Source organism: Podarcis cretensis, assembly GCF_951804945.1.
Source record: "Podarcis cretensis genome assembly, chromosome: 6".
In the NCBI taxonomy this organism is placed as follows: Eukaryota; Metazoa; Chordata; class Lepidosauria; order Squamata; family Lacertidae; genus Podarcis; species Podarcis cretensis.
This window is the reverse complement of record NC_137175.1, coordinates 47,690,745-47,718,718: the sequence shown is the minus strand read 5'-3', so window position 1 is coordinate 47,718,718 and position 27,974 is coordinate 47,690,745. Positions and strand designations below refer to the sequence as shown.

The 27,974-nt window shown below is 43.9% G+C and overlaps 3 protein-coding genes across 8 annotated transcripts in view; 1 reads left to right on the top strand and 2 right to left on the bottom strand.

The window, feature by feature from the left end:
* Positions 1-19,048, top strand: part of OARD1 (O-acyl-ADP-ribose deacylase 1) — a gene marked incomplete at its 5' end in the record, with an annotated part of 51,983 nt that extends 32,935 nt beyond the window's left edge. For 2 of the 4 annotated variants that reach the window (XR_013840003.1, XR_013840005.1), the window contains 5 exons: positions 2,358-2,412; positions 5,106-5,191; positions 12,634-12,720; positions 14,513-14,581; positions 15,817-19,048. The remainder of the gene's footprint in view (positions 1-2,357; positions 2,413-5,105; positions 5,192-12,633; positions 12,721-14,512; positions 14,582-15,816) is intronic. The other 2 variants (XR_013840002.1, XR_013840004.1) reach the window with 2 other exon arrangements.
* Positions 782-7,536, bottom strand: LOC307218562 (translocator protein-like). The gene is made up of 4 exons (XM_079980947.1): positions 7,332-7,536; positions 5,489-5,711; positions 4,202-4,340; positions 782-2,511 (listed from the first exon to the last, which is right to left on the bottom strand). Exons 2-4 carry the CDS (start codon positions 5,659-5,661, stop codon positions 2,332-2,334), a joined length of 492 nt encoding a protein of 163 aa, XP_079837073.1. The 5' UTR covers positions 5,662-5,711; positions 7,332-7,536; the 3' UTR covers positions 782-2,331.
* BAK1 (BCL2 antagonist/killer 1) overlaps positions 15,166-27,974 on the bottom strand; it is a 40,325-nt gene continuing 27,516 nt past the window's right edge. For 2 of the 3 annotated variants that reach the window (XM_079980938.1, XM_079980939.1), the window contains 4 exons: positions 24,390-24,525; positions 24,149-24,292; positions 20,746-20,926; positions 15,166-20,343 (listed from right to left, as the gene is read on the bottom strand). In XM_079980938.1, the coding sequence (XP_079837064.1) occupies positions 20,236-20,343; positions 20,746-20,926; positions 24,149-24,292; positions 24,390-24,525 (569 nt within the window). In that variant the 3' untranslated portion in view covers positions 15,166-20,235. Of the gene's footprint in view, positions 20,344-20,745; positions 20,927-22,813; positions 23,055-24,148; positions 24,293-24,389; positions 24,526-27,974 lie in introns of those variants that run through there. The other variant, XM_079980940.1, reaches the window with a different exon arrangement.

Here is a 27,974-nt window from a genome sequence, read left to right as displayed (position 1 = left end):
TCCTCCTGTGGGCAAAGCAGGGGCTGGAGTGCTGAGCCAGGGTGTGTGTGTTCTCGAGGTGTCATGGGAGGACTTGTACCCAATAAGTGATTGGGGGGCAGGCCAGCACCCCTGTTTCACCAACACCCTATTTCCCTCTGTTCTTGAGTGTCAAGAAAGGATACACGGAGTTGGCCTTTGACCATCAGCCATGTTTTCACAGCAATATTAATAGTAGTATAAAATACAAATCATTGCACTGATTACGAAAACCTACTTACTTCTAGATTCTGGAATACAGTAAGGCAGGTGTTTAAAATTAGGACTCCAGAATCCTGTCTCCCCCAGAAGCTTTCCAGAGCACCATTCAATATCCCATGGAGGAGTCTCCATCACAGAGCAGATGCATTGGACTTGCCAGTCAATGTAATTCCTGTGATCACTTGTGAACAGTGTCAGAGAAGAGCTGTTGCTCTGTGGTTGTGCACATGAGAAGGTCCATGGTTCAAACCACAGAATCTCCAGGTAGGTCTGAAACTGTGGAGAGAGCTGCTAAATCAACATCTATGAGTACTGATCTAGATTGATGAGTGGTCTGACTAGGTATGAGACAAATTCATATGTTCCTACCCACATGGTGGCCCTCAAAAGGTATTTCAAGGAAGTTTCCGGTTTAAAACACAAGCTCTATATGTGGGTGGGTGAAGGAGTTGGTGTTTATGCATTGACCTCCAGATGTCCTGAAAACCAGCCTGCTCTGATTAAAGACTGTGTTGCCCATTAGGAAAAAAAATCCAAAAGCCACAGTAGGACAATACCTTTATTAGGACAAAGCAAAATTCACAAAGTCATGAGCAAGCTTATGTTCCCCAGAAACGTTTTTTTTTTCAGCCAGAACTTGCCGGAACTCAGTTCCGGCGCCTCTCAGGTGGGCGTCATTGCCATTATAAGGGAACAAAGGAGCCATTCATGGTGAGTTCTGGTGCCTCTTCTAGAAAAATACACTGCCTGAAACACTTAGTCAGGCTGGATGTTCAACAAAACAATGCAAAGGGGAGAAAAAGCAGAATATGATGTCAAAGCCCCAAAGTCTGCAGTTTGCAGCAGTGTTAAGAGGGTATTGGGCAAACTTCATTAAGTAAGCCTCTGCTGGATGCTAAACAGATTTCAGGTTGCACCAAGGGCTACTGGGAGAAAGAAGCAATAATAGCAGCTCCCCCACTTACCCCCCCCCCCACAACTTATTAAATCTATTTCCAAATGGCTGGCCATGTTAATCTCAAGCAGCAAAAGCAAATATATTATACTATAACTTTTGGGGGACCCATTTCCAGCAGTTGCTCGGTTCTGTCCCCAGCACTAGAACTGAATTCCTTTACTTTAAACAAATGAAAACACAGCTTGTGAAATAGCTCATCATGGTGCATTCATGTGTAACCATCTGCCCATGTAATAACTGACTTGGAAAAACAGAGCAAACCCTCCTGTCGGGTGAAAATAATTCCTGTTCCATTCTCAGCATCTGAGCCTTTTCATACATTCACCCAGCTATGCCACTGAGTATCCACCTAACAGAGTGCCTGAGGCTATTCCCAACTCCACAAAAAAACCCCAAACCAGTGCTTAAACATCCACACTTTACATGTTTAGGTGTAGAAAGACTTGCACCTTAGTCCTGTACACACTTTCCTGGCAGTAGGCCCTACTGAATTCAATAAAGCTTACTCGCAAATAGACATATGTAGGATTGCACTGTTTATATGCTATTGGAATGAAGCCAACAAAAAAAATAGGTCCTTGCCCCAATGTGTTACAATCTAAATTATGGCACTTGGGGAAAAGAATGAAGAGGGGAGGAAATGGGAGAGGAAAAGATAATGTATGCACCTAAAAAGCAAGAATGTGTGAAGCAACCCTCATTAGTACAACACATATATGGGTGTTCCACTCTTAATGAGTCTAGTGCGCCTCCAGATTTTTCTGAAGTAGTCTAACTACAATTCAGTGAAACAAAACAAAGCTAATCCAAAGTTTTAAGAAGGGCTTATCTATATAAATGTTACCTGACAACATCGTCTCATTAGAATACTAAGGCTTCAATTAATTCAGTGAGACTTCTCTGAGTAAACATGTATAAAATAGTGCTTTGAATGAGGATGGGAACTGTGGTTTTCAAACTCAGAATGTATAACAGTCTTCTTAATATGTGCCATTGCATTTCATAAAGGATTCCCCATCTCCCAACCCTTAAATGCTAAATGCTTTTGTGCCAGTTAAATTAACTTCCTTCATAGTACCAGATCTCAGTGTCAAAGGGTTTCGCCAAATATGTCCATTTCCCCAGTTCCTTCCTTATTCTTTCTTCTTTCCCTTTTCAGGATTGTCTTTCCAGATACGGTAGGTAAGAGAAGAAGCTAAGGTCAGCCAGGCAAGGTAAGGCAGCATCAGCAGTGTTGCTGTTTTGTTAATAGGGTACCAGGAATACATCGTGGCCAGCACTAACCCATAAAGACCCACAATGTCGATCAGGGCCTGGAAAAGAAAAACAGCAATGTCTAAATGATTGACACACTGGACAGAATGCAAAAGACGCAATCTCTTCTTTTACCACAAGGATGAGAATGATCCTACACAAAGCAAGTGGCTGAGCACTCCAGGACTGCCCCATCTGCTCCCATATACCTCTCAGGCTTTTCACGCCAGAGCTTTTTGTCAGTGGAAGCATTGCTCCATTGGCAACTGGAACAAGTTGCTGGTCCCCTCATTTCCCTGCCTCCCTTGCAAAGATCTTTGCACGATGTTCTTCTGCAGGAATCGGGACAGAAGCTTTTATTTAGCAGGCACTAGTGGTAGTGATGGCGGCTAGCTCAGTGCACAGGGTGGATCCAGCTCATAGTGGTAGAGCAAGGTTTTCCCAGGTGTCAACTATAGAATCCTTTCTCCAGATACTATGCTTTCTTGCCAGTAGACAGCAGAGCATAGGATGGGGCTGGGTGGCCCATATTCCTTTTAGCAGAGCAGAATAAGAGTTATTACCCTTATTACCAAATTTTCCAAGTTGTAATGTCACTTCCATCTGTGCTTAGAAATGTTGGCATTCTTCCTCAGTTCCCTAGAGGCTGGAATTTAGCCATCTGAACACTCCAGGCTCTCCTTTTCTTCATCTCTAATGCAGTGCTAAGTGTCTAAATGTGCTAATCCAAACAACTCCTATCATACATATTCTCTTATTAACACTTTGGCATTTTACAGTTTAATAAGGCACATATGAATAATGAGCGCACTGAAGCTCTGGCCTTTGCTAGCTGATTAGGTCAAGGTGTGGTGCTCAGAGCTGCTTATCTCAAGACACACCATTCTCAACTGAAAAATATGGATCACCCCGATCATAACGGTGCTAGCTTCACACCCTTCTCGAGGCAGCCAGCTGCTTTAATTTTGAAGGCAGTAAACAGAACTGCAAGGGGCTGATATCACTGGTGGGAGCGAGCTGCAAAGTGGATACAAGCCATGCAAGCCTTTTGCCCCAGTTCATCAAATTCTCCTTGTAACTAAATGCCAGCTACAAACATTATGGAGGACCTCGCTTGAAGACTCGTGTATTGTGTGCCCAGGGAACTTTAATCGCCACTAAAACACATTAACCTATCTGCCTGTTTGTTCTGTAGCAGGTTGTTTTGCCCTCTTTTTCTGCTTTACCCTTTGGGAACATGGACAGAAAATCAAGGGCTTGGGGCCAGAGAGAGCAAAGAACAAAGCCGTAAAGGAAGTAGTTCTAGTTCATTTGTTACATTTATATCCTGTTTTTCTTACTGGGAACTTTGCCCCTATTTTCTCTCCACAACAACCCTGTGAGGTAGCTTAAGATGAGAGCTTATGACTGGCCCAAGTTCACCCAGTGAGCTTCATGGCAGAGTGGGTCTCTCCACAGTTCTGGTCTAACATTTGAAGCACTGTGTCCCACTGGCTCAACAACTGAAAGCCTCACTCTGGACCTTCCTAGTTTTGACATTTCTCGCAAAAACTCAGTATATTTTGAGGCCCAGAAATGGTGTGTGCGTTTACATAAACATGCCTGCTAGAGGATTTTTAAAAAAGAGTCTGCACATTCCACTGAACAATTTTAGCCCAGCAGTTTCCTAGTCAGCCTCGTTGGAGGTCCACAAAAGGTAACTGCAATACAGGCAACATAATGGTACAGCAAATGTTTGGGATACATTACCAGCTTTAGGTTGTGAGCTCCAAAGAATATAGGAGTCCATGCCCAGTTCAGTGCAAGCTGAGCTCCATAGAGGCCCAGTGGGACAACTGCTTGACTGTTGAAGCCATCAAGGTCCTTCCACACCAAATATGAAGCATACCTGCAGAAAAGGAAACCAGACAATGCTTTGCTTTTGAATGCCACATTATCAGCTTTGCTTCAGTAGGATTACTACTATGAGCAACCCTTCCTGTGTAAGCCTTAACACCAGTGAAATGCAGCTTAGATGATGGCTTAGTACCTTTGAAGCTTTTTCAGTAGAAATCTCAAAGATAAGACATAACAAATCTATGGTGCCACTGCACAAGCACTTAGTTTATAAATATAGCTAGAATCTCACTACAGAAAGCCTGCAACTTACATAGGGGTTACATTCTGGGGATCGCACCTAAAGCCAAAATTTTGTATAGTCAAAACCCATTGGGTTCAATGGTGAGTTGGATTGCAAACGTCATTTCCCCAGGAACCCAGCCCCCTTTCCACCCCTTTTTAGTTTTTTGCTACACGTGTAAAGCTAAATGTGCACAATATAAATGTGTGTAAGTTGTGGGCTTACTCTATTTCCCAAAGCTAGTTTAATGTTGCATCATTTTCGGTTATCACTACCAATCTAGCAGGAGTTCTGAGCCCCCAAGGAATCTGCATTAAAGAAGTAGTGCAGAAGGGTCTAAGATATTAAGTGCAATTCTACACCTGTCTACTCAGAAGGAAGGCCCACTTTCAATGGTACTTTGGACTTAACTCTTAAGAAAGTGTGTTTAGGATTGCAACCTAAGAGTCGCAACTTCTGTCCTCCTGGATGGAGACAGTAGACTGGAACATCCTCATTAACGGCAGCATCCTGACACTACTTAATCGATTGCAGGGGACTCTAGGATAGCCATTCCCAACATGAAATGCAAGAAGGGAGACGGAAGCAAGAAGCCACTGGGTCAGGATTAATTGCAACAGGTAGCACCCAACTAAAACCCACTGAAATGAAGGTACCCAAGTTAGTTGTGTCTATTCCATGGATCTATGTTGAGTGTGACTAACTGGATAAAACCCACTGCGAAGAGGAAATCAGCCAACTAGTTGCTACAAAAGCTACAATGGAAGCAGCAGAGGCAAATGGAATTGCTGTCAGTCTGATCCCATGTATTTTTTCTTGGACCTAAGTTCCACTGAATTCAGTTGGGCTTGCTTTCTAGCATGTGCTTAGGACTGGAGCCTTGAGTGAAGAGGAAGGGGCTGCCCAGGAAGCCTTACCCCATGCTTGTATACAGTGTCGTCCAAGCAACTGGGAACATTTTATTGGGTGGACGCCATGACGGTTTCTTCAGATCTTCAAACCACGTGGGCACTTCCTTCCGAGTGAAGAACCAGCCCAGGAATCCACCAAGATGGGGCAAGGCTGTGAAGCCAAGAGCGTGGACCCACATCCTCAGCCAGACAGTTCTAGCAAATACGGATTGCGCCTGTGCCTTTGAAACTGAAAATTGGTAATTGTACACCGTTAGTTATTTTCACATTGGGAAGTACTTACTCTCAACTTGAGATGTGTTTCCTTCTGTAGGTTAAAGGAAATAAAGCAAAGATCTTTTTTCTTGTGTTGGTTAAAATGAGGGACAGATGCAGATGCTCCTTTTCCAATGATCTTTCCTTCGAGGTTGCTGTTATTAGCATTTTAAAGTTAGAGTAAGCCATTTTACTATATCAAGAATGCTGTTAAGACCATGGCAATCTAATTTGGCAAATTTATCTCCCCTTAGCAATCTGCTGCTGTTCTTCAGGTAGGCCACTTATGACCTGTTAGAAGCTTTATGTTCAGAATTAGCATATATGTCTTGCGTATGGGATGCTGGAGACAAAGAATAGGGGATGCTCATCATCTGCTGTAGGAGACAAGATGCTGTAGTAGATAGGCCTTGATCATAGAATTGGAAGGGATCTTAGAGGCCATCAAGTCTCAACTCACTGTTCAATGCAGGATGTGCAATGCTGGTTGTGACTACAGCATCCCTGCCAGACAGCCACTCAAGCTTTATTTAAGGCAAAGCAATTCTCATGCTTTATTTTTTCATCTGGCAAACCCTTACCTACATAATTACACTTCACAACTGTGTACCAGACAGCAGATTATCTAGTAAGCAGTCAGGGATAATGATCAGAAAACAGATTTAGTGTGCTTCCCCATCCCCTGAAGTACAGTATGTCCCATTCATTTCAAGTAGTTTTAGGATTATAACTAAAGACATTTTAGTCCCATTGAGAGCCTGGTGTTAAACTAGAGTTTGCTGAGGAACAGATTTCTTATCAAACAGAAAGTTCTGATACTGTTTGCCTTTATAGGAGATCAGGAAAAAATTATTTCACACCGCCTGCAGCCTGAATGCTCTGTTAAAGATAGGTGGAATAAACAAGTTAGTTTTGATCGCTTCATTTAATTCCATTGGGAATTTCCCATAGGCAAGATGTTTTTTCTTGACTGAAGTATTTCCTGTTTTCAGTTTTGTTTTGTAAAAAAATTACTTCCAGCTCCACAGACAACAGGAATCTTGATTCCCATTCTGAAGTTCTAATATGTGTTCATAGTCTCAATTTGTTACACTATGATAAACAGATGAGGAGAATAGGTAATACTGTAGGGAGGATCATTGTACATTTCTAGAATTACACTAATATTTTTTAAAAAAACTCAGCAACAGCAAGAGAGCCCTGCTGCTCCAGCCTGCGAAAACGCTTTGCACAGACGGCATACAAGCTTTCGCGGACTAGAGTTGCGCAGGAAAGCTCTCCCGCCACAATCCAAGGGCGTTCGGTTGGTCACGCTTCAGGGTGACACGGGTCTTTGCTGTTAACGTTTCTAGAAAGACGGAGAGGTGGCTTGGCTTGACCTTCCGCCTCGAGGCAGCCCAGCGTGGCTTAATTGGCTGCATGCTGTGTGTGTGTGTGTTGGGGGGGGGGAGAGCCATTGTGCCCGTTTTGCTTCTTTGAGAGGCATTCCGTTGTCCGAGCGGATGGAACGTCCCGCTTTGCAACAGAACGCGACCACCCTGGCCAAGTTGCGCGGCTCGGGCGCCCCCCACGCGCCGCCTTTTGTTTCCCTTACCTTCCCGGAGCGGAACTTCGCCGTCTTGCCAGGGCGGACGCGAGGAGCGAGCCAATGGGCTTCAGCCTCTCTCGAGCTCTCGCTGTGCCCGAGCAGCGGGAGGGAGAGAGCCGGGGCGAGGCGTCGCCTTTGCGAAGAGCCTGTGTGGGTCGGGTTACACAACAGGGACTGCGGCGTGCAAGTGCGATAAGGAGAGAGGAGGAGATCGCTCTCGCGCTCTCCCCGGCGGCGCACCGTTTGTGTAACAGGCTGCAGAGGGCGGGGTACAGCGGCCACCCTTCTCCGAGGCCGGTCACCCGTCGGAGTCCAGGCCGGGCTGAGGAAGCGCGCAGGCATCTGATGAGCTGCTGCAGTTCCTAGAAGAGATTCAGAGCTGAACCAGGAAGCTTCTTAAAAAAAATATCCCATCTGCCATAATCAACTCGTCGAAGGGCCTTGGGCAGGCCATTGCTCAGTCCTCACCCAGAATATGGTGCTGATAGTAGTGTCCTACCTCCCAGGGTTGTTGTAAAACCTTGGTTAAGGCGATTCTTAAGAAGAGGATGAGGTGGTGAGCCCGCTCCTAGGCTGTACACCAGGAATAGAGCACCTCAGGCCCCATTATAACCCTCCTGGCCTCTCCTCAGGCCATCTTCTGCACCACACTCCTTACCAGCCCTTCTGCTTACCAGCCCTGACTGGCTGCAATATGACCTTGAACTCTGATAATGCTTATTGCTTATCTAGATAGAGGATAGAACCTAGCATCCTGTACAACGGTAACATTTACATTGTTGCTCTGCTCACATTTGCCTCTGGCCCTTCCCACCAATGGCATGTGGAAGGTTTCACTGGAGAAAATGTGACCCTCGGGTTCCCCACCCTCCTGCTGTACACCAAAGAGAGCTGCTAGCCTAGCCTCGTATCACTGTCAACTCCCTCCACTCATCTCTCATCCCTCTGGGTTAGCTGCTGGGCATCCGGTGGTCCTCAAAGGGCCAAATTCTTGTTGCAAAGCTTACCAGCCAAGATAATGTCTACAAATCTCTTTGAACACTCTGGTCTTCCTCAGTTCCCTTCAAACTCCATGCACCCCTTCCCATGTATTTGAAACAGGCCTTTTGAGTATTGAAACCCTTGGTGCATAAGCATCTGAGCTGTTGTGTTTGCTGTTTAATTACTGATGCTCTTTGCTGTGCAACCTTCATTAACCATATGCACTTGGGAGCACCTCTCTGCCAAAGTTAGCATAAGCCACTTGAATAAATAACAGCAACATTACAGATGCATGCTAAATGCAAATAAAAGCTAGACATCCATTTCCATTAGCGGCTTGCCTGCAACACAGAGAGCATTAAAGACTCATTCGCTTTGGCTATGGATAGTTATCTAATTTTTTATGCCTTGAAACAAGGCTGATGTGTCCAGATGGAATTTAATATTATTGCTGTTGCACATAATTAGTGTTATGTTTTATTGTACTCAAATGGTGCTAAAGAAAATTATTTGGTGGGAGGCATTTCTGCTAAGGAGCAGATGTGAGCTGGTGTGATTGTGCAGAGCTTTCTGTAAGTGCCGTTAACTTTCTGCATGCAGCTGTCCCTTCAAAGTAGCAAGTGAAATGCATTAATCCAAGAATGGGCACCTGGATGTCAGTACAATGCCTGTTGCGGCAAAGAGCTTGAGCAAGCAAACTATAACTAAGAAGTATTACTACAGTCTTTGAGATCAGCTTTGGGCAGGACACCTTCACCAATCTGCCTCCTTTAGTCTTATCTTCTTGCTGTCATTATTGCCACCTGCTGTAAGAGATAGTGTGCCGTTCTGCTGAGTGTTTTAGGTATGGGAAGTTGGAATTAGATGTGAACGAGCATTTGCTTTAACAACACAGGGAGCAGAGATATTTTATGTTCTTCAGCATAGATAGTCACTGACTATGGACTATTTATCCCAAAGCAATTTTCTTCATAGGGCCTTTGGGAATAGCTCACTTGTGTTTCCAACTTCTTCTTGAGACAGAAGAGCAAAGGCTCTTGAGATCTTTGGAACTGAGTACTTAATATTCTTCTTTGTTTGACAATAAGCAAGGAAGAACGGATGTGAAGAAAGAACAGTTCTGCTACATCCAAAATTTGTCTGCGGTGTTGGCCTAGGAGAAATCTGGAGCCCCAAGTACTGCTTAGACCAGCTATTGACCCAGACATTAATTACATGTGTTTTTATCAAACATATTTACTCTAAGAGATCAGGGAGGGTGAAAATAAAAGGCATATAGAACCAGCACAAAAGGAATTTAGAACAACATTGCTGGTTCAGTCCTGATTCTCCTTGCAAGGTGCAGTGTCCCAAGTGTGTTGGTGGGAATCTACACTTGTTATGGCTATTCTCATGTCATACGGAGCGCATGTGATCCATTGTTTGGTATAGATGGTTCTCCAAGTATTGAGGATGAATATGAAAAAAATAATAATAACAGGAATTTGCGCATTCTTCCGTGAACCCACCTGAAGTTATCTGCTTGGCTAGACCAGTCGCGCAAATTTACTCCAGAGCCAAGATTGCAGTGTCCACAGCAGACACTTTCATAATGGAATTGCTTTGGTAATGGAAATCACACTGTAGGGCTGTAATCTTAACGCTTCTTTCTGCCTGACTGTTAAGACAGTGTGCACCTGGGTATCTAGGGAAGCAGTTGCTACTGTATTAAAGCAAACTGGAAAGAGCAAACTGAAATTAATGAGAAACCCAGTTTATTTACTAAGGCCATAGGAGAATGTTGTGATGAAGGAAGGATGCAATCCCTTTTGTTAGCTCCCTTCTCGGTTGTCAGATAAGTGTTTGCTATATATGTGCATTGTTGGTGTTATTTAGATATATAAGGGCAACCTGGTCCCCATGCCATTAGATAAATCTGATTCTCAGTATGCAAACTGGACCAGACCCAAAGGGAACAGGCTGCATCTACAATAGTACAAGGTCTGCTGATCTCCAGTTCTAAAGTGTGGGGCACACATTTCCATGATCCGAGTTTGGCTTTGCAAGACAAAGGTTTCAAAGACCTCCAGAACAAAATGATCTCCTTGTGCCATGGGTCATGTAGCAAGCACAGCAGAAGTTGGATTTCCAGCCTGTCATAAAATATATCCGTATCTCAGGGGTAACTGCTTAGAGCTGATTTAAGTATGATGCTGGGCGTGTATTAAAAACAGCAGTAAACTTACTTGTTCAAAATCGCATGCACCCAGGGCACTGTGTCCCCTTCCTTGAATATACAACAACGATGGAGACCCTGTGGCCCTCCAGACATTGTTGAACTCCATCTCTCTTCAAGCCAGCATCAACAGTGGTCAGGGACGATGGAAGGAGTGCAACAACATTGGGAGGACCACACCTTTCCAATTCCTCCTGTGCAGGTGTCATGAGTCCCAAAGCGTCACTATGCTGAAGAGTGGGGTGGGCAGGCTGGGGCAGATGAGGAAGGGGAAACAAAAAGATGACATAGGGGTTCTGAGACCAGGAAACAGAGGCTGGTTGAGGCAGGTAATTCCGCTTCCCAGGATGTGACTACTTTGGATGGGGAAGCAGGGTCTCCCTTAGTTACTATGTCATCTTAGGGCAAAAACATACTATACACTAAGACCAGAGGCTGCCACTGTAGAAATACCCTCAGACACATTGATGCAGAGACACTGGGGCATATAGGATTAGAAAAGTCTGAGGCACATTTTTTCTGTCCTGAGCTCACCGGCTGCCCCCATCCTGTTTTATTTTTGTTTTGGTTATGAATGTATTGGTCATTTTGGTACCAATTTCTATTTTTAAAAAAATCTCAAAGCAGCCAATAGAATATTACAAAATATCAAAATATAACATGGCTATGAGAGTTAATTACATGCCTTCCTCTTGGGTCTCTTTCTCCCCCAGGACAGCTGCTTTAAAAAATATGTCCTGTGGGATTAGGTGAAGGAGGCTCAGATTAATTTGGTGTTAGGCCCATTATGGAGCTATTAGGCAGCAGTGAAGTCTGCTTCAAGACTTACATTCCTTCACTCCAATGCTACCTTAGGTGAAAATTTAATTAGGTCTTAACCTTGGCTGTTGTGGAGTTAATAACTACATTTGAGAAGTTTGGTTAACTACCATTATAAGGCTCTCTCTTTTTGTGGGAGGGGGATTGTTTGGGCAGCAGCTGCCCTTTTTATGAGGGCCATTTATCTTTTGTTATGTTTAACCTTCCACTAAACAAAGAGGGAGAGAGAATCCTGCAGGAGCAAGTGCAGCTGGTAGCATTCTTGGTGTGTATCTTTTTATGGGTGTCTGCTGAACCTGCTATGAGACAGGAAGGTTAAGAATAGACTATGATCCCGCTTAAGTTACAGTAGCACATTGCTCCCCACCTGCCAATGTAATGCACGTTCAGTAGAGTTGGACCTGGGGGTTACCCAGGTCCTCTTGTTTCTCTGTGGATTAACCTGGTTCCTCAAGTGATGTGGGCATCCTTGGTATCCACAGTGTTAGAATTGTTGAAATAACCATTATTGTCCCATTTCTCTGGGGTGCTTGTGAGAGCCTCTTGCAGACCCCACCTTATCAGGAGGTCCATTCCACCCAGTGTAGAAATCAGGCCTTTGGTGTTGTAGCATCTACCCTTTGGCATTCCCTTCCCTTGAATGTTAGACAGGTGCCATCTCTGCTCCCTTGCCAGCACCTGCGAAAGACCTTCCTTTTTTAACAAGCCTTCTAAATTGAGCTCTTTCCTAGTCTGCTTCTGTACTGGAATTGTTTTGAAAGGAGGGGAATAAATTGAACAAACAAATAAATAAAATAAACTCTGTAGACAGAATGAAAGGGCTTTCATGCGATGAAAGGGCTGGGACACGAGTGACAGCTGTTCCTCTGGCACTGCTTGGCTGCAGTTGCATCTCATTGGCATACCAGGGTGCCAGGAACACTTAGAAGGGAGAGATAGTCAAGGGCAATATCCAATGTGATGTGAGCGGACTCCTGCGCATGCAGCAGCACTTCCTTACCCCACCAAAACTGCACAAAACCTGCTCCACAGGGCCGGGTGACCCTCTGGAGCAGAATGGGGGGGGGGGCACAGGTGATTCAGGGCAAAGCCAGCTAAAGCAACAAATGCATCAGAATAAGGGAGGCATCAGTGCCAGGACTGTCCAACACTTGGTAACCATGATGAATAGATATGGAGTTAAATGAATGTACAATTTTCTGTTTGGATGACCCCTCGGAAGCAACATGATGTGTGGCAAACTTAGTGGGCCAACAGTCAGTTTCACATGCTCCTATATGTCTCTCTGTTCAGATTCCAGCTCTGTCCTGGGCTGCCATGTTTGGACCTCTTTCATTCAGCCTGTTGTTCCTCCAGAAAAGCGACAACCTGCTTTGTAAGGTCAGTGAGATATCTAGCTATCCTCAGCCATTCAGAATAAGGCAGGTGGTATATAAAAATACAGGATTGCGCTGTGGTCTAAACCACTGAGCCTCTTGGGCTTGCTGATCAGAAGGTCAGCAGTTCAAATCCTGCAACAGGGTGATCTTCCATTGCTCTGTTCCAGCTTCTGCCAACCTAGCAGTTCAAAGGACACTAGCGCAAGTAGATAAATAGGTACCACTGCGGCAGGAAGGTAAACGGCATTTCTGTGAGCTCTGGTTTCTGTTATGGTGTTCTGTTGCACCAGAAGCGGTTCAGTCATGCTGGCCATGAGCCAGAAAACTGTCTGTGGACAAACGCTGGCTCCCTCAGCCTGAAAGTGTGATGAGCGCCACACCCCATAGTCACCTTTGACTGGACTTAACTGCCATGGGGCCCTTTACCTTATATTAAGATAAGGAGCATTAACAGTAATGACAATTCTATAAATCCATAAATGGAAAACCTATTTAGGAATTTTAAACTCGGGGCCTGGTTCTTAAGTCATGCAGGAACATAGAAATTTGCCTTATACTGAGTCAAACTCAATGTTTGCATCTAGCTCAATGTTGTCTACCCTAACTGGCAATCCAGAGTTTCAGACTAGTTCTCTCTCAGCCGTCCTTGGAGATGCTGGGGACTGAATCTGCATGCAAAGCAGATGCTCAATCCAGAGTGATGGCCCTTCCACAAAGCTCTACTTCCCTTTCATTTTATAGCAGGGGTGGTGAATTTGTGCCCCCCCTCCATATTTCTGGATTACAATACCCCATTCACCATTGATGATTGGTCATGCTGGCTGGGGTTGATATAAGCTGAATCTCAACATCTGGGGGGGCCACACATTCCCCATCCTTACGTTAAAGAGTATGCCTAAATTTTCTCCATTGCCTGATTGAAAACGGTCAAAACTTATGCATTTGGGGAAATGATTTCCTGTGGAAGATTAGCGGTGAAATCAAGTGGAAACCACTGGTGAGGATGGAGCAGGCAGGAAAAAGTGTCAAGGGTGCAGAACAACAGGTGCCTACAACTCCAGAGGGAGAGGCAGTGAAGGTCTTTACATCCAGTTGGATGGCTAGCTGATGTCTGGAATGACATGGAGATGCATTTTTGGGGGGTTCCAGAATCCTCCATGAGCTCTTTGAGCAGCTGCAGCTGCTGTTAGAGGCAAAGAGCATTAGTGGGAATGACTGGCACAAGCTGGCATCCAGACTTGGCATCTGTGGCATGAAAATCAGGTGACTTTTAGTTTTAGGACCGATTTCGGTGATGTTATTTGATATTGTTGTGCTTGTTTTTATTATAGCTTGTGTATTTTTATCCGGACTATAAGCCACCTTGGATATTTTACTGGAAGGTGGGATATAAATTGTGTCAATAACTTACCTACCTTGGAATGGCAGTAGATTCCACATGCACACAAAAATAGTTGGGTAAGGCAGAACAATAGTGTCTTGCCAGGACCTTGTGTTTGTGTCACATTTGGGTTGACTGTTCACAAGGATGGCCATGGCAGCTTCCAGTCAAAACTCCTACAAATGCAATCCTATGCATATCTACTCAGAAGTATGTCTTATTAATTTCAATGAAGCTTACTCCCAGGCAAGTGTGCTTAGAATTAATCGTAACCTAAACCTACCTTTTTTGCCTGGGATTTTGTCAGCAAGTAGGCAATGCTGCTTTTATGGCTATTTAAGACTGTTGCCTTTTCCTGTCTTCATTAATTGCTTTTAGCTTCCACTTTCCTTTTATTGTCTTTGTTTATTAGATTGCCAGCGTGGGAAATGCAGGAGGTGAGATGAATCTCCGTGCTTCCGTCTTTCATCCTACTCTGCAGGTAATGTTCTTAATACCCAGACTGTTTCCTGACATCCTATTTATTTTGCATTCATCCTGATTTGTTTGCAGAGAGGTCATATGATATCACATCAAACAATTGTTACCTTACTTATTCCACTGCACTTTCCTGTCACTTTATATACTCTAAGGAACCTGATTTTTTTGGGGGGGGGTGAGGAGCTGTGCAGAGTGCAGGATCCACTTCCATTGCATAAGCCAAGCCATGGCTTGGTGTGAACGGCAGGGTCTCAGAAATGAGATTGCACTCTTTTTGCTGCTGTGCCACACTGAGCAAAGACATACTTGACTTAGAATGTTATCCAAACCCTCTCTCAAACCATAAACTGTAAGCTACAGGGAAAACCAAGATGGCTTCTATAAACTGTACAACTTCATGCGGTAAGTGGGATAGCACAGCTTTGGAAGCATAAATCCACTTTTTAAAAAACATGAAATATCAAAACAAAGCCACTTCCTAAACTGCTCTCCACAGCAACAAACAAAAACAGAAACACATTAAGGAAACACCTTGTATTTCGAGTTCATGATCATACACTTAAATAATATAAACTTAAACCCATCTGTATTTGCATATAACTTTTATTTTGACATATATATTACAGAAACTACCATTTAACATTTACTTAGTGCCAGTAGTGTGCCAGGCACTTCACAATTCATAAGTACATAGAAGGCATAGCTTTCCAGGAAAACAACCCAGTGCATTCCCCATGAACACCCCACACAACGGATGCTGGAGTGCTCATTTGGGGAGCGTGATAAGACGCACCTTCGCTGTATCTCCAAAGGCAGTAGCACCACCATGCCCCCATGGAGGGGTCAGATCTTGATGGAGGTAGAAAGGCACAATTGTTTTTGCTTGGTGCATGATGTGATACCCGCAAGAAACGTTATATACCCAAATCCAATAGAAGGTCTTTCTTGGCCTTTTGAGACCAGAACAACAATCTCTGCTAGATGTCTATGTTGTATTAAACACCGCAGAGGGAAATCTTTCCAAATCCCAAAGCAGTCTTGTGTCTACAGCAGGAGATATAGCTGTAGACTCATTTCCTCCAATAAACACTCAGTTCAGGATCTGCATTTAGAGCTGGAATGCTCCAAACTCCTGGCCATGCACACCACATTGCCATTAAGCAATGTGATTTGAAGAGGACAGCCCCTTTCCCTACTTGTATTGATTTCCCCGGAAGACATTCCTTCTTCCTCCAGTGATTCACACGTCCAGCAGTGATTCACTTTTCGAGTGATCGCCTTGCAGGTAAGGAGGCAAGATAATGAAAAGCAATTCTGTTGGATGCACTGATATCCTGGGTACCTCTGGATTATTAGCTTCATTCCCTTTGAATCCCTGAGGGCAAGGGGGCTGTTAAAGCTGGGTGTGATGCACGGAAAATAATAAGCAGCTTCTTAAATAGAATATAGAACAAAGGGAGAAGATTCATAGCTACATTATGGCTTCAAGTATGTATGTAAAAACTTAACTGTCATCCCCAAAGATTTCCTCAGTGGCTCATGTAGTTTAGACTGCTGAGCAGTCGACTTGGAGAAGCATTGCCTCTACCTATTTCATGGCTATAAACCCAGAGCTGCCACAAGTGTCACCAGGAGTGTTTCCTATGCTCTAGAGGGGCAACCAATTCTATGGCACAGATGAAGACTTTAAGCTGGAAACCCTTGAAGAAATGAGATGGACAGAATATTAGCTAAAGCCTTTAATATATGTTGGGGGGGGGAGGAAATTCATTGCTAGGTAGGAGACAGTCAAATGCTACTGACCAGCCCCCAGAAACGGTGTTCATTTGGAACCTAAGAGGCACCTGCTGCATCAGACCAGTGGCCCATTTAGTCAGTGGTCCAACCAGATGCCTATGGGAAGCTACAACAGCACGCATCCCTCCTGTGGTTCCCTGGGTGTGTACTGTCTCCGAAACTGTGGAGGTAGAACTTATCCATCAATAGCCTTATTCTTCATGAATTTGTCTAATCCTCTTTTGAAGCCACGCGTTCTTCAAACGTTTAAGCAGCATGTCTCAAACCAAGATGCTGGTGAAGCCCGATCTCTGCCTCTACCCAGAACTCTATGCTCTGAAATTTAAAATGCTTTATCCAGCATAAATTAGGCAAACTTGCACAAATGCTGATTTTGCAGAATTTAGACCGCACTCCTAATTCCATTTACTGGGGAGTGAGACCCACTGAATTCAATAGGATTTACTTCAAAGTAGGCATGATTAAGATTGTCTTGTTAGTCTGGTTTTCCTAATCATGGGGTGAAAAAGCTATGGAGGTCACTGGTGCCCCACTGCTAGTCATTAGATATTTTGGTTAGCCACCTCTGAGGTTTCAGCAGCATTGCCCATCATTTCAGATGTATCTTCACAGTCAAAAGAGCTTAGATTCTTGCTTATTTTGTAGAAGAATCTGCATCCAGTACCCTAGCCTGTGCTTCTACAGCTTTGTTGTTTACATATGCCGTACCTGCATTCACTGTATCATCATTCTCATATATATGTGTGTGTGTATATATATATATATATATATATATATATATATAAATATAAAATATTTGAGGCACTTATACAGCAGTTGCTAGCCTGGTCCCAAATGACAAAAGATATGACATGACATGTTTAAATTTGAAGCAACTCAGAATGGTGCAACCTTTTGATCTACACATAATTCTCCATCAGTAGAAACAAAAATTCCTAAAGCAATACAAAGATTTATTGGAGCAATACCTATTCCCAACAGATTCCTTTTCTCCCACAATTTTACTTGGCTCTTCTTTGGCAGAAATGGCTATTTGTTGAAAATACATTGCTGCCACAAATCTCTGTACGCGAGTTCTCATTGCTAGAACTTTTACCATCTCTGTATCTCCATGGACACTCTGGCTGGTGAAATCCACAGTGGTTGACAGCCACTGTGTGGATCAGCTAGTACCAGTGCCTTCCTGCCTCCTGGATTTGCTTTTTTACTCAAATTGTTTGCCACCCGGTCCTTCAGCTGAGTGGCAGGATATGTACCTATGCAGCAGGGATGAGCAACCTTCTTCTTTCTTCCCTGCCAAGGGCCACATTTCCTTGGGAGAAATCTCCCAGGGCCTATATACTGGCAGCGGGCAGAGTCTGAGCCAATGGTGGTTGGTGCCAAAGATCAAAGTGTTTGGCATAAACTAAACAAATAAAAACCACCCTGCTTCAATTTTCACCATGAGATTCCCAATCTTTTGTAGATCTACCTAGAAGTAAGCTACCATAGGCTTGATGGATTAGATCCACATAAGTGTACGATGGATTTTTTTTTGTACAACTGCTGTTCTGAAAAAGATTATTTTCCTACTTTAGTATGATACACAAACACACACAGCAGAAGCCTACTGATCTGTTCTCAGACAAATCCCAGTTTTAGCATAGCCAGCGGTAAGGAATGATGAGATGTGCAGCTCGTCGTCAGACTATAGGTTCACTGGAAACAAAATGGGACTTCAGAAAAGTAAGATTGCATTGGGCAGGGATGAAGTTCAGCATGCATCAAGACATAACCATTACAAACCTTAAGGCCATGACAAAGTTAAATTATTGTTAGCCAAATCAAACATTTTAAACAAAACAAATATTGCTGGCATGCACATTCAGAAGAAATCTAGGTGGTGTGACTTTTTTTAAAAAGCAAACAAACAATGTATAGAAAATGCATACATTGCTTCTAAGTATTTGTCTTAAGAGCTCTTGGAAACCAAGAAAGAGATGAAAGAAGCTACAAAGTAAGCGTTTGCCTTATAGCTTTGTAAAGTGAGGAACTACAAAGCAAGGAAAAGCAACCCTTTGTGCTCAAAATCTTGGCTTCACTGCAGTCAATGCAGTTTTATCCTAGTTTAAAAGCTATACAAAACAAGAGTTAAGTAAGCAATGTGGACAGGTTGGTGGGGTGTTGTTATTTTTTTTTTTTTGTATTTTTTATAGCTAAGCAGGACTTTGCAGCTAAAGACTTTGAAAACCAGAACTCCTTCAAATGGCAAGTTCCAGCTCTGCACATTTGCTTGGAGTCAAGGACAGCTCCAATCGTGCACTTCCAAATCCCATCAATTTCAGTGGGAGACATAAGCACATGCTCAACTTTCACACTAAAACCTGTAGGAAATGCAGCCTGATCTTCTGCATATTTACTCTGATCGGATTGCATTTATTAGGGCAAAGTTAGAGAACCTGTGGCCCTCCTTATAGCTCCCACCATCCCTGACTACTGCCCATGCTGTATGGGGCTGATGGGAGTTTGTGTCCAATAACAACTGGAGGTCTACAGGTCCCTCATCCCTATCTTACGTTAGGGGTAGCAATTCATGTGCTGACTTTTTGACGCTATTTGCGTCAAAGGGAATTGAAGCGTTGTGCTAGTGATTGTCAAAGGGGTAAATAATTATAATAGAATCAATCAAGAAAATGCCTCCCCCAATTCCTTCAACAACTTTTTGCCCCCCTCCCAAACTGCATACACAGACTACCTGGTCAAGGTGGACAGCAATAATGCTGACACGCAAGGAACCAAGAGATCTCTGTTGCATGAAAAGAAGCGTATTCATAACTTCTGCAGTGGCTGGCGCTCTCCACTGACAGAGAAGAATCACTGCAACTAAGTTAAAAGTAAGTGAGGACATGAGAGTGATCAACTAATGAGTACTGAGCTCTATGCCTAATCAAGGAAATAATCTGGTGGATGACAAATAGGTCTGCATATACAGTGGAACCTCGGCATCTCGGAAGCCGAACGTTTTGGTTTTTGAATGCCGAAAACTCGGAAGTAATTGCTTCCATTTTCAAATGCGCCTCAGAAGTCGAACAGCTTCCACTGTGTGTTTTTCAATTTTCTCAGTAGATTTTGCTGACTGCCTATTGCTCCTCAGTTTTTGAACATTTCAGAAGTCAAATGGTCTTCTGAAATGGATTATGTTCGAAAACAGAGATTCCTCTGTAATGAAATATTTTAGACATTGTCTCACCCGGCTGCCCCTTCTGGGATAGGCTTTGTCTAGGTGTACATCTACAGATCTTAGAAGGTGCTACTCATGCTGATAACCCAGGAGCAGATCTACATGATCTCCCAATCAGCCACATGATTATTTCAGCACTAGAAAAGCATAAGGCAGTGGAAGAATTGACAGCTGTACTGAGCAAACAACAGTGCTGTGCATGTTGCTTGACCTTCTGCTTTCTTTAGGAATGGAATTGCAAAAGCTGAGATTATGCTGGCCCTGAGAACGTTCTGGAAAAGGACTTGTCCTTCTTAAGAGATTTCAGGGAGGAAACAACATCCCTTGCTTTTCCTCCGGCAGCACCATGAATGTAACCAACCTGTTGTTTTCTCACTCCCCCCCCTCCACCCCCGGTGGTCTCTTGAAGTAATAAATCCTCTCCCATACTCAGTTCCACCTTTTAAAATACTATGCTGTGGATTTCTTGTGTTTGAAATCTCCATGTGGATGGTTAATAAGCTGGTGTCATATTGGAAGGTGATAAAGAACCATCTGGCTTCCTTTGGTTGTTTCCTGAATCCTCCTTGACAAGTGTCACCTCCCAGGAGCGAGTCAGTGGCTGGGATGCAAATGGCCAGTGACACTCTCCTTCCCGGTCACTGGTTGTTGAAGAAGCGCCGCATCACAAAGTGGCCCAGCAAAATCACAACGGCCACTGTCACCACGTACTTCCAGTAGACGTTGCTTAAGTCCAGTGCTGCCGCCTAGAGGAGGAGGGGGGAAAAGACTGTTACCTGCAGAAATGTTGGGAGGACCCATTCCAGGGCAACCACAGCAATTTCTTGGCATGTATTTCCCCACTCCCTGAAAGAAAAGTTAGATGCCAGGAAGGTGCGCCAACAGCTTATGGAGGCAAGCCTGAGGTTGCAGAGGTGCACCAACAGTGTCAATCTGGCACATACCCCCAAGGCCCTGCACACCCCTGATCTCTCCCCCAACACCTTCTCAGTAGACAGCAATGACTCCACGGTTGGGAGGGCAGCAGCCTGGCATTGCCCTACTCCTGCCCACCCCAGATCAGCGCCAGCATACTTTCATAGTAAAAGAAATGTGTGTGTCTCTTTTTAAAAAACCAACCCACTCATCTGGTTCACTGGTTCACTTACCCATCCTCCCTGCTGGGCAATCCACTGGGCAATGCGGTTTCTAAGCACAAAGTCAGCCATGTAGCGGGCGATTCTGCTTAGGAAGCCGGTCAACCCCTGCTGGTACACATGGATTGCCATCCTGTAGCCGAAGCCCAGCAGTGCTATCACACGACCCCAGTTGATGCCGCTCTCAAACAAACTGCGGAAGAGACCGTATTATTATTATTCTTAGAAAATTCAGGCTACGTTTTATGGCGGCCAGCTCTTTGCTACCCTCTACTGAGGCACAGCTTGTTCGCAGTCTGCTGCTGTAGCATTAAAAACAACTTTCTGACCTGGCCCCTCACCATTCAACAGCGTGCTAGCGTCTTCCCCTGAGCAATGCTAAGGCACAAGGGATATTTAACAAGACTTTTATATTGCAGGGGGGGGGGGAGGCTGTGTATATGCCTTCAGTCACTCAGATCTTGTTCAAGCTGTTCCTTCCAAGAATCCAAATGTACACAGATTACTAAAATGTAGATACTTTATATTCAGGTACTTTTCTACAACTGAGAAGTGTGCGTCCCGGAAGGCCAGCCACGTGGGCTTCTCAAGGGCTGCAACTCCTCTGGAAGTGAGGTTTCATTCATTCTGTTTCTAATCTACCTTTCATCATAAAGGGATCCCCGGGCTGTGTACAGCAAATGATAAATACGACAACACAGCAAATATATGGGGGGGGGGGGGGGACCAGAGACCATGAAAACATCTATTTTACAGTTAAGAATCACGATGAAGAACAATTCTCAGCTCACTCCTCCCCAAACGCCTGACAGAACGAAAAGGTCTTTACTTGACTATGAAAATGTGTGGCCAATCCTCAGCTGGGAGGCCACAGTAGAGAAGGCCCTACCCCAAGTCACCATGTTAGGTGGGACCAGGAGTAAAGCCTTCTCCAGATTGTAAGACTTGAGGTGGGAGATATTGGGAGAGGTGCTCCTTCTATAACATGCAATAAAAAGAGGTAGAAGCATCCCAAGACGGCAGAATGGACTGTCATTTCAGACTGCAGGTGGTGATGACTTTTTAAATATATATAATATTCATACAAATATACTAATATTCATACAAATAAAAATGAAGAAACAACTTTGTAATAAATTTACACTTAAAAGCACACACGCGCAAATATAGTACTCCCCACCTGTGGCTTCAAATGGTACCTCTCTCCCCTAAATTCTGCTTGAAGCCAGTACTGCCTTAGCTGTTTTAATTCTGAATTTTAGATTGTTGTAACCTGCCTTGCAACCTGCTGGCAAAGGGTAAGTAATAAATATTATAAAAATAAAAATAAGAATATAATGAGATCTGCTTCCAAAAGTCATATTGGAACAGGGTTAAGGCTCAGTCATGTAATTTCATCTAAGCAGAAAACAAATTTTCTTCTGTTTGTACAGCTGCAACACCACATTATGTTCATACTGCGAAGTACAAGCACTGATCTGTGGCAATGAAAAGCACAAAAAGTGATGGGCTGTGGCAAATCCTATCCTCAGTTGTAACCCATGGCGCCATTTACACTGGAGGTGCCCATAATCTACAGTTGAATAACCCAGCAAATAAATTTGACCCTGTGTTCAAGTGCCAGCAACATGGTCGAAGGAAAACAGTGTTCACTGTAGTAGCAAAGCAGCACATACTTGGATGCCTTTGGCATCCAAGAAGAAAAGGGGAAAAATAAGACTTGTGAAAGCTGAGAATTGCTATCCACATAAACAGCAAGACACATCCCATATGATGCCTGCTCTGGCACTTAAATCTTCAGGATAGCTCTGCTCTGGGTACCACAGTCTTTAGGGGGAAGAAGTAGGGCCTTTTCTGAGGTGGCACCATCTATAGAACTATGCCACCTCTTTTTGCAGGATGCTCAGAGACGTTTGCCAGTCAACTTGGCTAATATTTAACTGAATTTTACATGCATTTCAACTTGATTGTTAGCTGCTCAGAGAATCCCTTTGGCTGACTGGCAGAATAATAAAAAAACCACAACAGGATTGTCATTATTTTTGTGATGGTTGTTGTTGTGTTTTTTTTTTTTTTAAAAAAAAACAGAATTATAAGACAAAATGAGACTTAAACATGGAAGCATGTCTCATTAGGTTGCATAACCTTGAAGATTTGTGTGCCATTGTAAAAAGCTCAGCAGACATAGTATGGAATGGAGAAAGTTCACACACACATCATCACTGAAAGAGAGGGAAGAGAAAGCACTGTAGGTTAATTTACCTGGTTGCAGCACACTGACCACCTCAAGGTGGCAAAGGGGTGAGAGCAACGCTGCTTGGCTTCCCAAGGAGGGGAGAGCAGGAAGAGAGGACACAAGAGACAGTTAAACAACATTCACAGGGAACGAGTATGGGTGCACCCGTCTATAGGCATGTATGCGCTGTGGGTCAGGGAGCAGAAAGAGAATTATGAGGGAGACCTCTGACCCAAATCCTTCTCTTGGCAACTGACCACCATGGACAAGCTCAGGGCTGCAACAAAGCTGCTTTGTCGCCAGACCACCTATAGTAATTTTCCTACCTGCCTGCTGGTTTAGAAAGACCTTGGCAAGAGGGAATGGATTGATCCCTTCACTTTGCAATATGGCACGGGGAGGGTCCAGATGTTTGGGCTCACTACTTTGAGCAGAGTTTCTGCAAAATCTCCTACCTTGCTCACACAAGTGGCGTGAACATGCAATTAAAGCTGTGTGGGTCAGAAAATGACAGACAAGATGGAATCCTTGTAGTGGCAGCATTTTTTCCTTAATAAGGACAAAAAATGGGCACGAAGTCTCTTCCTAAAAACTGCAGTTACGTATCTAGTTCACACTTACTCCCCTGTTTTAATCACCCACTTTTCTGTAATGACTTTTGTGAAATATGCTACTATTGGAATTCTTAGTAATTTTTCACCTGCAAGAACATTGTAAGACCTGGAGGACAATAGCCTGATATTTATAAATGAAACAAGTACGTTGTTAAAGTTGCTGTCCTCCAACCCCAATTGTTGTCGTTATTATCATTATTCTTTCCCCAGAGAATATGAATGCAATGACCCAAATCTCTCTCTATACATCTTGAGTATGTTTAATTTTTGTTCAGTCATATTGTTGTCCTTTATTTCTTTATTGTTGTAGGTTATTGATGTATATGTTTTTAATTAACTAAATAAACAGATTTTTTAAAAAAGAAATAATCTCAATTAAAACCAAAACAACATCAATAAAATCAAAGCAAGCTACATTAAAGCAACAAGCTAAAAATTTGTCTCAATCTTCTCCCTCTTCTTATGAGGGAACCTAACAGAGCAACATCTGAGAACTCCTCCTATCAGAAAATTGAGCCAGCCTCTTACTTTTTGGAGAGGGAAAAGTAGAGGCTGGGTGACCTACCTGGAGGCTATTTTGACGAAGTACTCATAGGCATTGTCCCTGGAGGGCTTCAGTGACTTCAGCATCTCAGAGAACTCGCTGTCATACCGTGCATTGATGTCATCCCCTATGGTGGCCAGGCGCCTGCCCACTTGGTTGTTGATGCTGCCCAAGAGACGAAAGACCGTGTTAGACATGCCCGTGGAGGCAGACTGGCATGCGGCTTGCATTTTGGGTATAGGTTTCAAATATATGCTCTTACTTGTCATGCTCCGGCTGCATCACAGCTATTTCTGGATCTATGGGCGCTTCCTGCCCAGTCTGCTCCTGCTCCTGTTGGTATCGATAGAAAACATAGCTCTGGAAGACCTCTTCTGTCTGCTGTGCCACCTGGTCTTCTGCAAAAGGGCAACAAGGAGGATAAGAAAACAGGCACCTCCATCTAGAGCAGAACATGTGGTATTCCAGATGCTCCAGCTCCCAGGAAATGCAGCCTGATCTTCTGCATATTTACTCTGATCGGATTGCATTTATTAGGGCAAAGTTAGAGAGCCTGTGGCCCTCCTACAGATCCCATCATACCTGACCACTGGCCACACTGGCTGGGGCTGATGGAAGATGGAGTCCAACAATGTCTGGAGGGTCATGGAGTCCCCATCCTTGCTATATATGGGAGCTGAACTCAACTGCCTTCTCCCACATGAACCTGGCCACCAACTGAGATCTGCTTTTGAGACCCTTCTCTGGGTTTCCCCCTTTGAAGGCTAAGCAAGTAGCAGTGGGTTGTTGTTGTTTAGTCGTTTAGTCGTGTCAAACTCTTCGTGACCCCATGGACCAGAGCACGCCAGGCACTCCTGTCTTCCACTGCCTCCCACAGTAGCAGTGGGAGACAGGGCCTTTTCTGTGGTGGAATCCACCCAAGCTCCTTCCCTAAAATCCATCAGCACTTCATTTTCTATATTTTAGGTACCAACCCAAGCCCATCCTGTTCTCTTGTGCTTTTAATGACTTTAATAAACAGTATTTGAGGTCCTTTTAAAACAAATATTTCTGCAATTTAATAATTGCTTCATCTGCGTTATAATATGCTAGTCTTCATTTTTGTCAATTCTGTGAAGGACTGAACTATGTCATTCAATTGTCCCAATGGAAATTTCCCTTGGAATGTAAATAGCAGGTTTGGAGAAGTGATTTTTGCAGCGCTGGTAGGAAGAGAAAGAGGTTTAGAACAACAGCAACACTCTTTAACCCCAAGGGTCCAAGGTGCTCAGACTGCCTTGTGGCTGCTTATTTGTATAACAAAAAACTTGCACACTAAGTTGCATCTAGTTGGCCCCAAGGTGAACTACTTTGAGGCATCAGATTCCTGATCAGCTGCACCTGCTGAATTTTCTTCCTCTGTATAACTACTTAAAGGTGCAGGAGCCTTGTCCTCTGGCACAGGGACACCCTTAACTGTTGCACATATACCAAAGCAAAATTTCACTGGAGAACAGTGGCAGCGGTTGACTCACATCCGTTTTGAGGAATCCCAAATCTCAGGCTTGTATCAGTTTAGCAAATTTGCACTTGGATTTCATTACTCTAATCTCTTTCGGTTTCATGGAACTGGGCTGTTTCCAGCTAAGCACCGCCTGACTCAATGTAGATTCACCCCTGGCAGAGATTCACTTTTGTTTTTGTTACAGGTAACAAGGAAAGACGGGAAACAGACAAGGTGTGGCATTCTGGAATTCTGCCTACAGATACAAAGGAGGCGGGGAAGATACTGTTGTAGTTTTTTTAAAAAATAAGGTAGACTAACTGTTCTCTGACACTCCATCTCAGAGCTAGGTGTGGTTGTACAGACTTGGAAAAATCCAACCTTTCTAAGGTCTACTGCTTGAATTGTCACAGTTGTGAAGAAGGTCGAAGCTGAAAACGCAGTGGCTGAGAACTGAACAACTAAGTACAGTGGTACCTCGGGTTACATACACTTCAGGTTACATATGCTTCAGGTTACAGACTCTGCTAACCCAGAAATATCACCTCGGGTTAAGAACTTTGCTTCAGGATGAGAACAGAAATCGTGTTCCGGCGGCACGGCAGCAGTGGGAGGCCCCATTAGCTAAAGTGGTGCTTCAGGTTAAGAACAGTTTCAGGTTAAGAACGGACCTCTGGAATGAATTAAGTACGTAACCAGAGGTACCACTGTATAAGAAACACAGAGAACGCCAATTTACTGATGGTGCATCCATGAAGCTCTATAAGGAATGAGGAACCTGTAGCTTTTCAGATGTTGGTGAACTACAACTCCCATCAACCCTGCCCATTGGCCATGCTGGCTGAGTTTGATGTGAGTTGTGAGTCCATCAACATTTATAGGAAGATCCCTGTGACAGCTCCCTCTTTGCTGTGCATTAGAGCCCAAGCTAGACATTCAGCAGAGAGGCGAGTCTGGAAAGCTCTGTCTTTACTCAATTCTCATCTCAGCACTGGGCTTTCTTTAAAGCTGCAAAAATCCTGTGAAAGGCCCTAGGGACATGTCATACCGGAAATCAGGGTTTAATGCAGGCCTCTGATGCCTCAAAGTAGAAGGGAAAGGGAGACGACAATTTGACAGAGAGAAGGTGGGGGTGGGAGGAATGAGCCAACTCTTTCCCCTGCACTCACCCTCATCCTCCAGCTCCTATTAGCAGGCAAGCAGGAGCCTTGGAATCCCAGCTTGTGGGGCGCAAACAGCTGGCAGGGGAGAGAAACGAAGTGGGAAGGCAGGAAGAGAGATGCTTAACGCTTTCCCACTGCTGGAAATTCAGTCTTCTGCGCTATTTTTTTTCAGATGTTCAATGGAGATCTGGGTCTACTGCCAAATGATTAGGTTAGGCTATGCACCCAGACTGCAGACACAACCAGCGAGATTAGACAAGGCACATTCCATGGATTTTGGACAAGTACAGTCAAGTGCAGAGTCTGCTCAGCAAGGATTTTACCATCTCCACTCAGTTTGACTTTCCGTATCGGGAAACACGAGTGTGCACACCTCTGTTCATTTAGTCAAATGGATAGCTTTTAGACTAGTCACATTAGCATTCCCAGCTTTAACTAGGAAGTTCCGAAAGGAAAAAGGTTCCATCCCATCTTTCAGCAAGAGCAAGCATTTCCTTTTACACTGGGGCAAGGGCAGGGAGCTACCCTCTTTGTGCCTGGGCTGTGGTGAACGGGGGAGGGGACACCGTTGGCTCTGTTTGCTGTCCTGAGAGAGGGATAGGGAATACAGGGCTGAAAGCTAAGGTTAAAGATGGTGACTGGGTTGAGTGAGATGGTCTTAGGCCAGTCAACCACCAAATATTCTATATTTAACAACTTTGCTCCCTTCTGTAGTCTTGATGATTGATTTATTGAACCAATAATAATAATAATAATAATAATAATAATAATAATAATAATAATTTATTTATACCCCGCCCATCTGGCTGAGTTTCCTCAGCCACTCTGGGCGGCTCCCAATCAAGTGTTAAAAACAATACAGCATTAAATATTAAAAACTTCCCTAAACAGGGCTGCCTTCTAGTATATTCTATACTAGGCAGTATTAATACCCAGGGATCTTTGGGTCCCAAAGCAAAATATAAATAAGCAACAACAAACCACTATTTTGTACTTTGTGAATACATTTTTAAAGATCAGTTCCAACAGTAGGATAGGTATCGCACCATGAAGTTAGAACCAGCATGTAGCACAGTGCAGGCATGTCCAACTGGTCAATCGTGATTCTGGTCAATTGCGTGATACTTATCAATCTCACAATTTTCTTAAAAAAATAAAAAAACTCAACAACTTAGGTCAGGGGTAGGCAACCTAACACCCG

Bases quoted from the DNA above. Each gene is read 5' to 3' on its own strand.
- LOC307218562 (XM_079980947.1), bottom strand. From the start codon at position 5,661: ATGTGGGTCCACGCTCTTGGCTTCACAGCCTTGCCCCATCTTGGTGGA. The intron at 4,341-5,488 runs GTAAGGCTTCCT...CCTTTTCTGCAG, and splicing joins ACACTGTATACAAGCATGGG to GTATGCTTCATATTTGGTGT. The intron at 2,512-4,201 runs GTAATGTATCCC...TTTCTTTTCCAG, and splicing joins GAGCTCACAACCTAAAGCTG to GCCCTGATCGACATTGTGGG.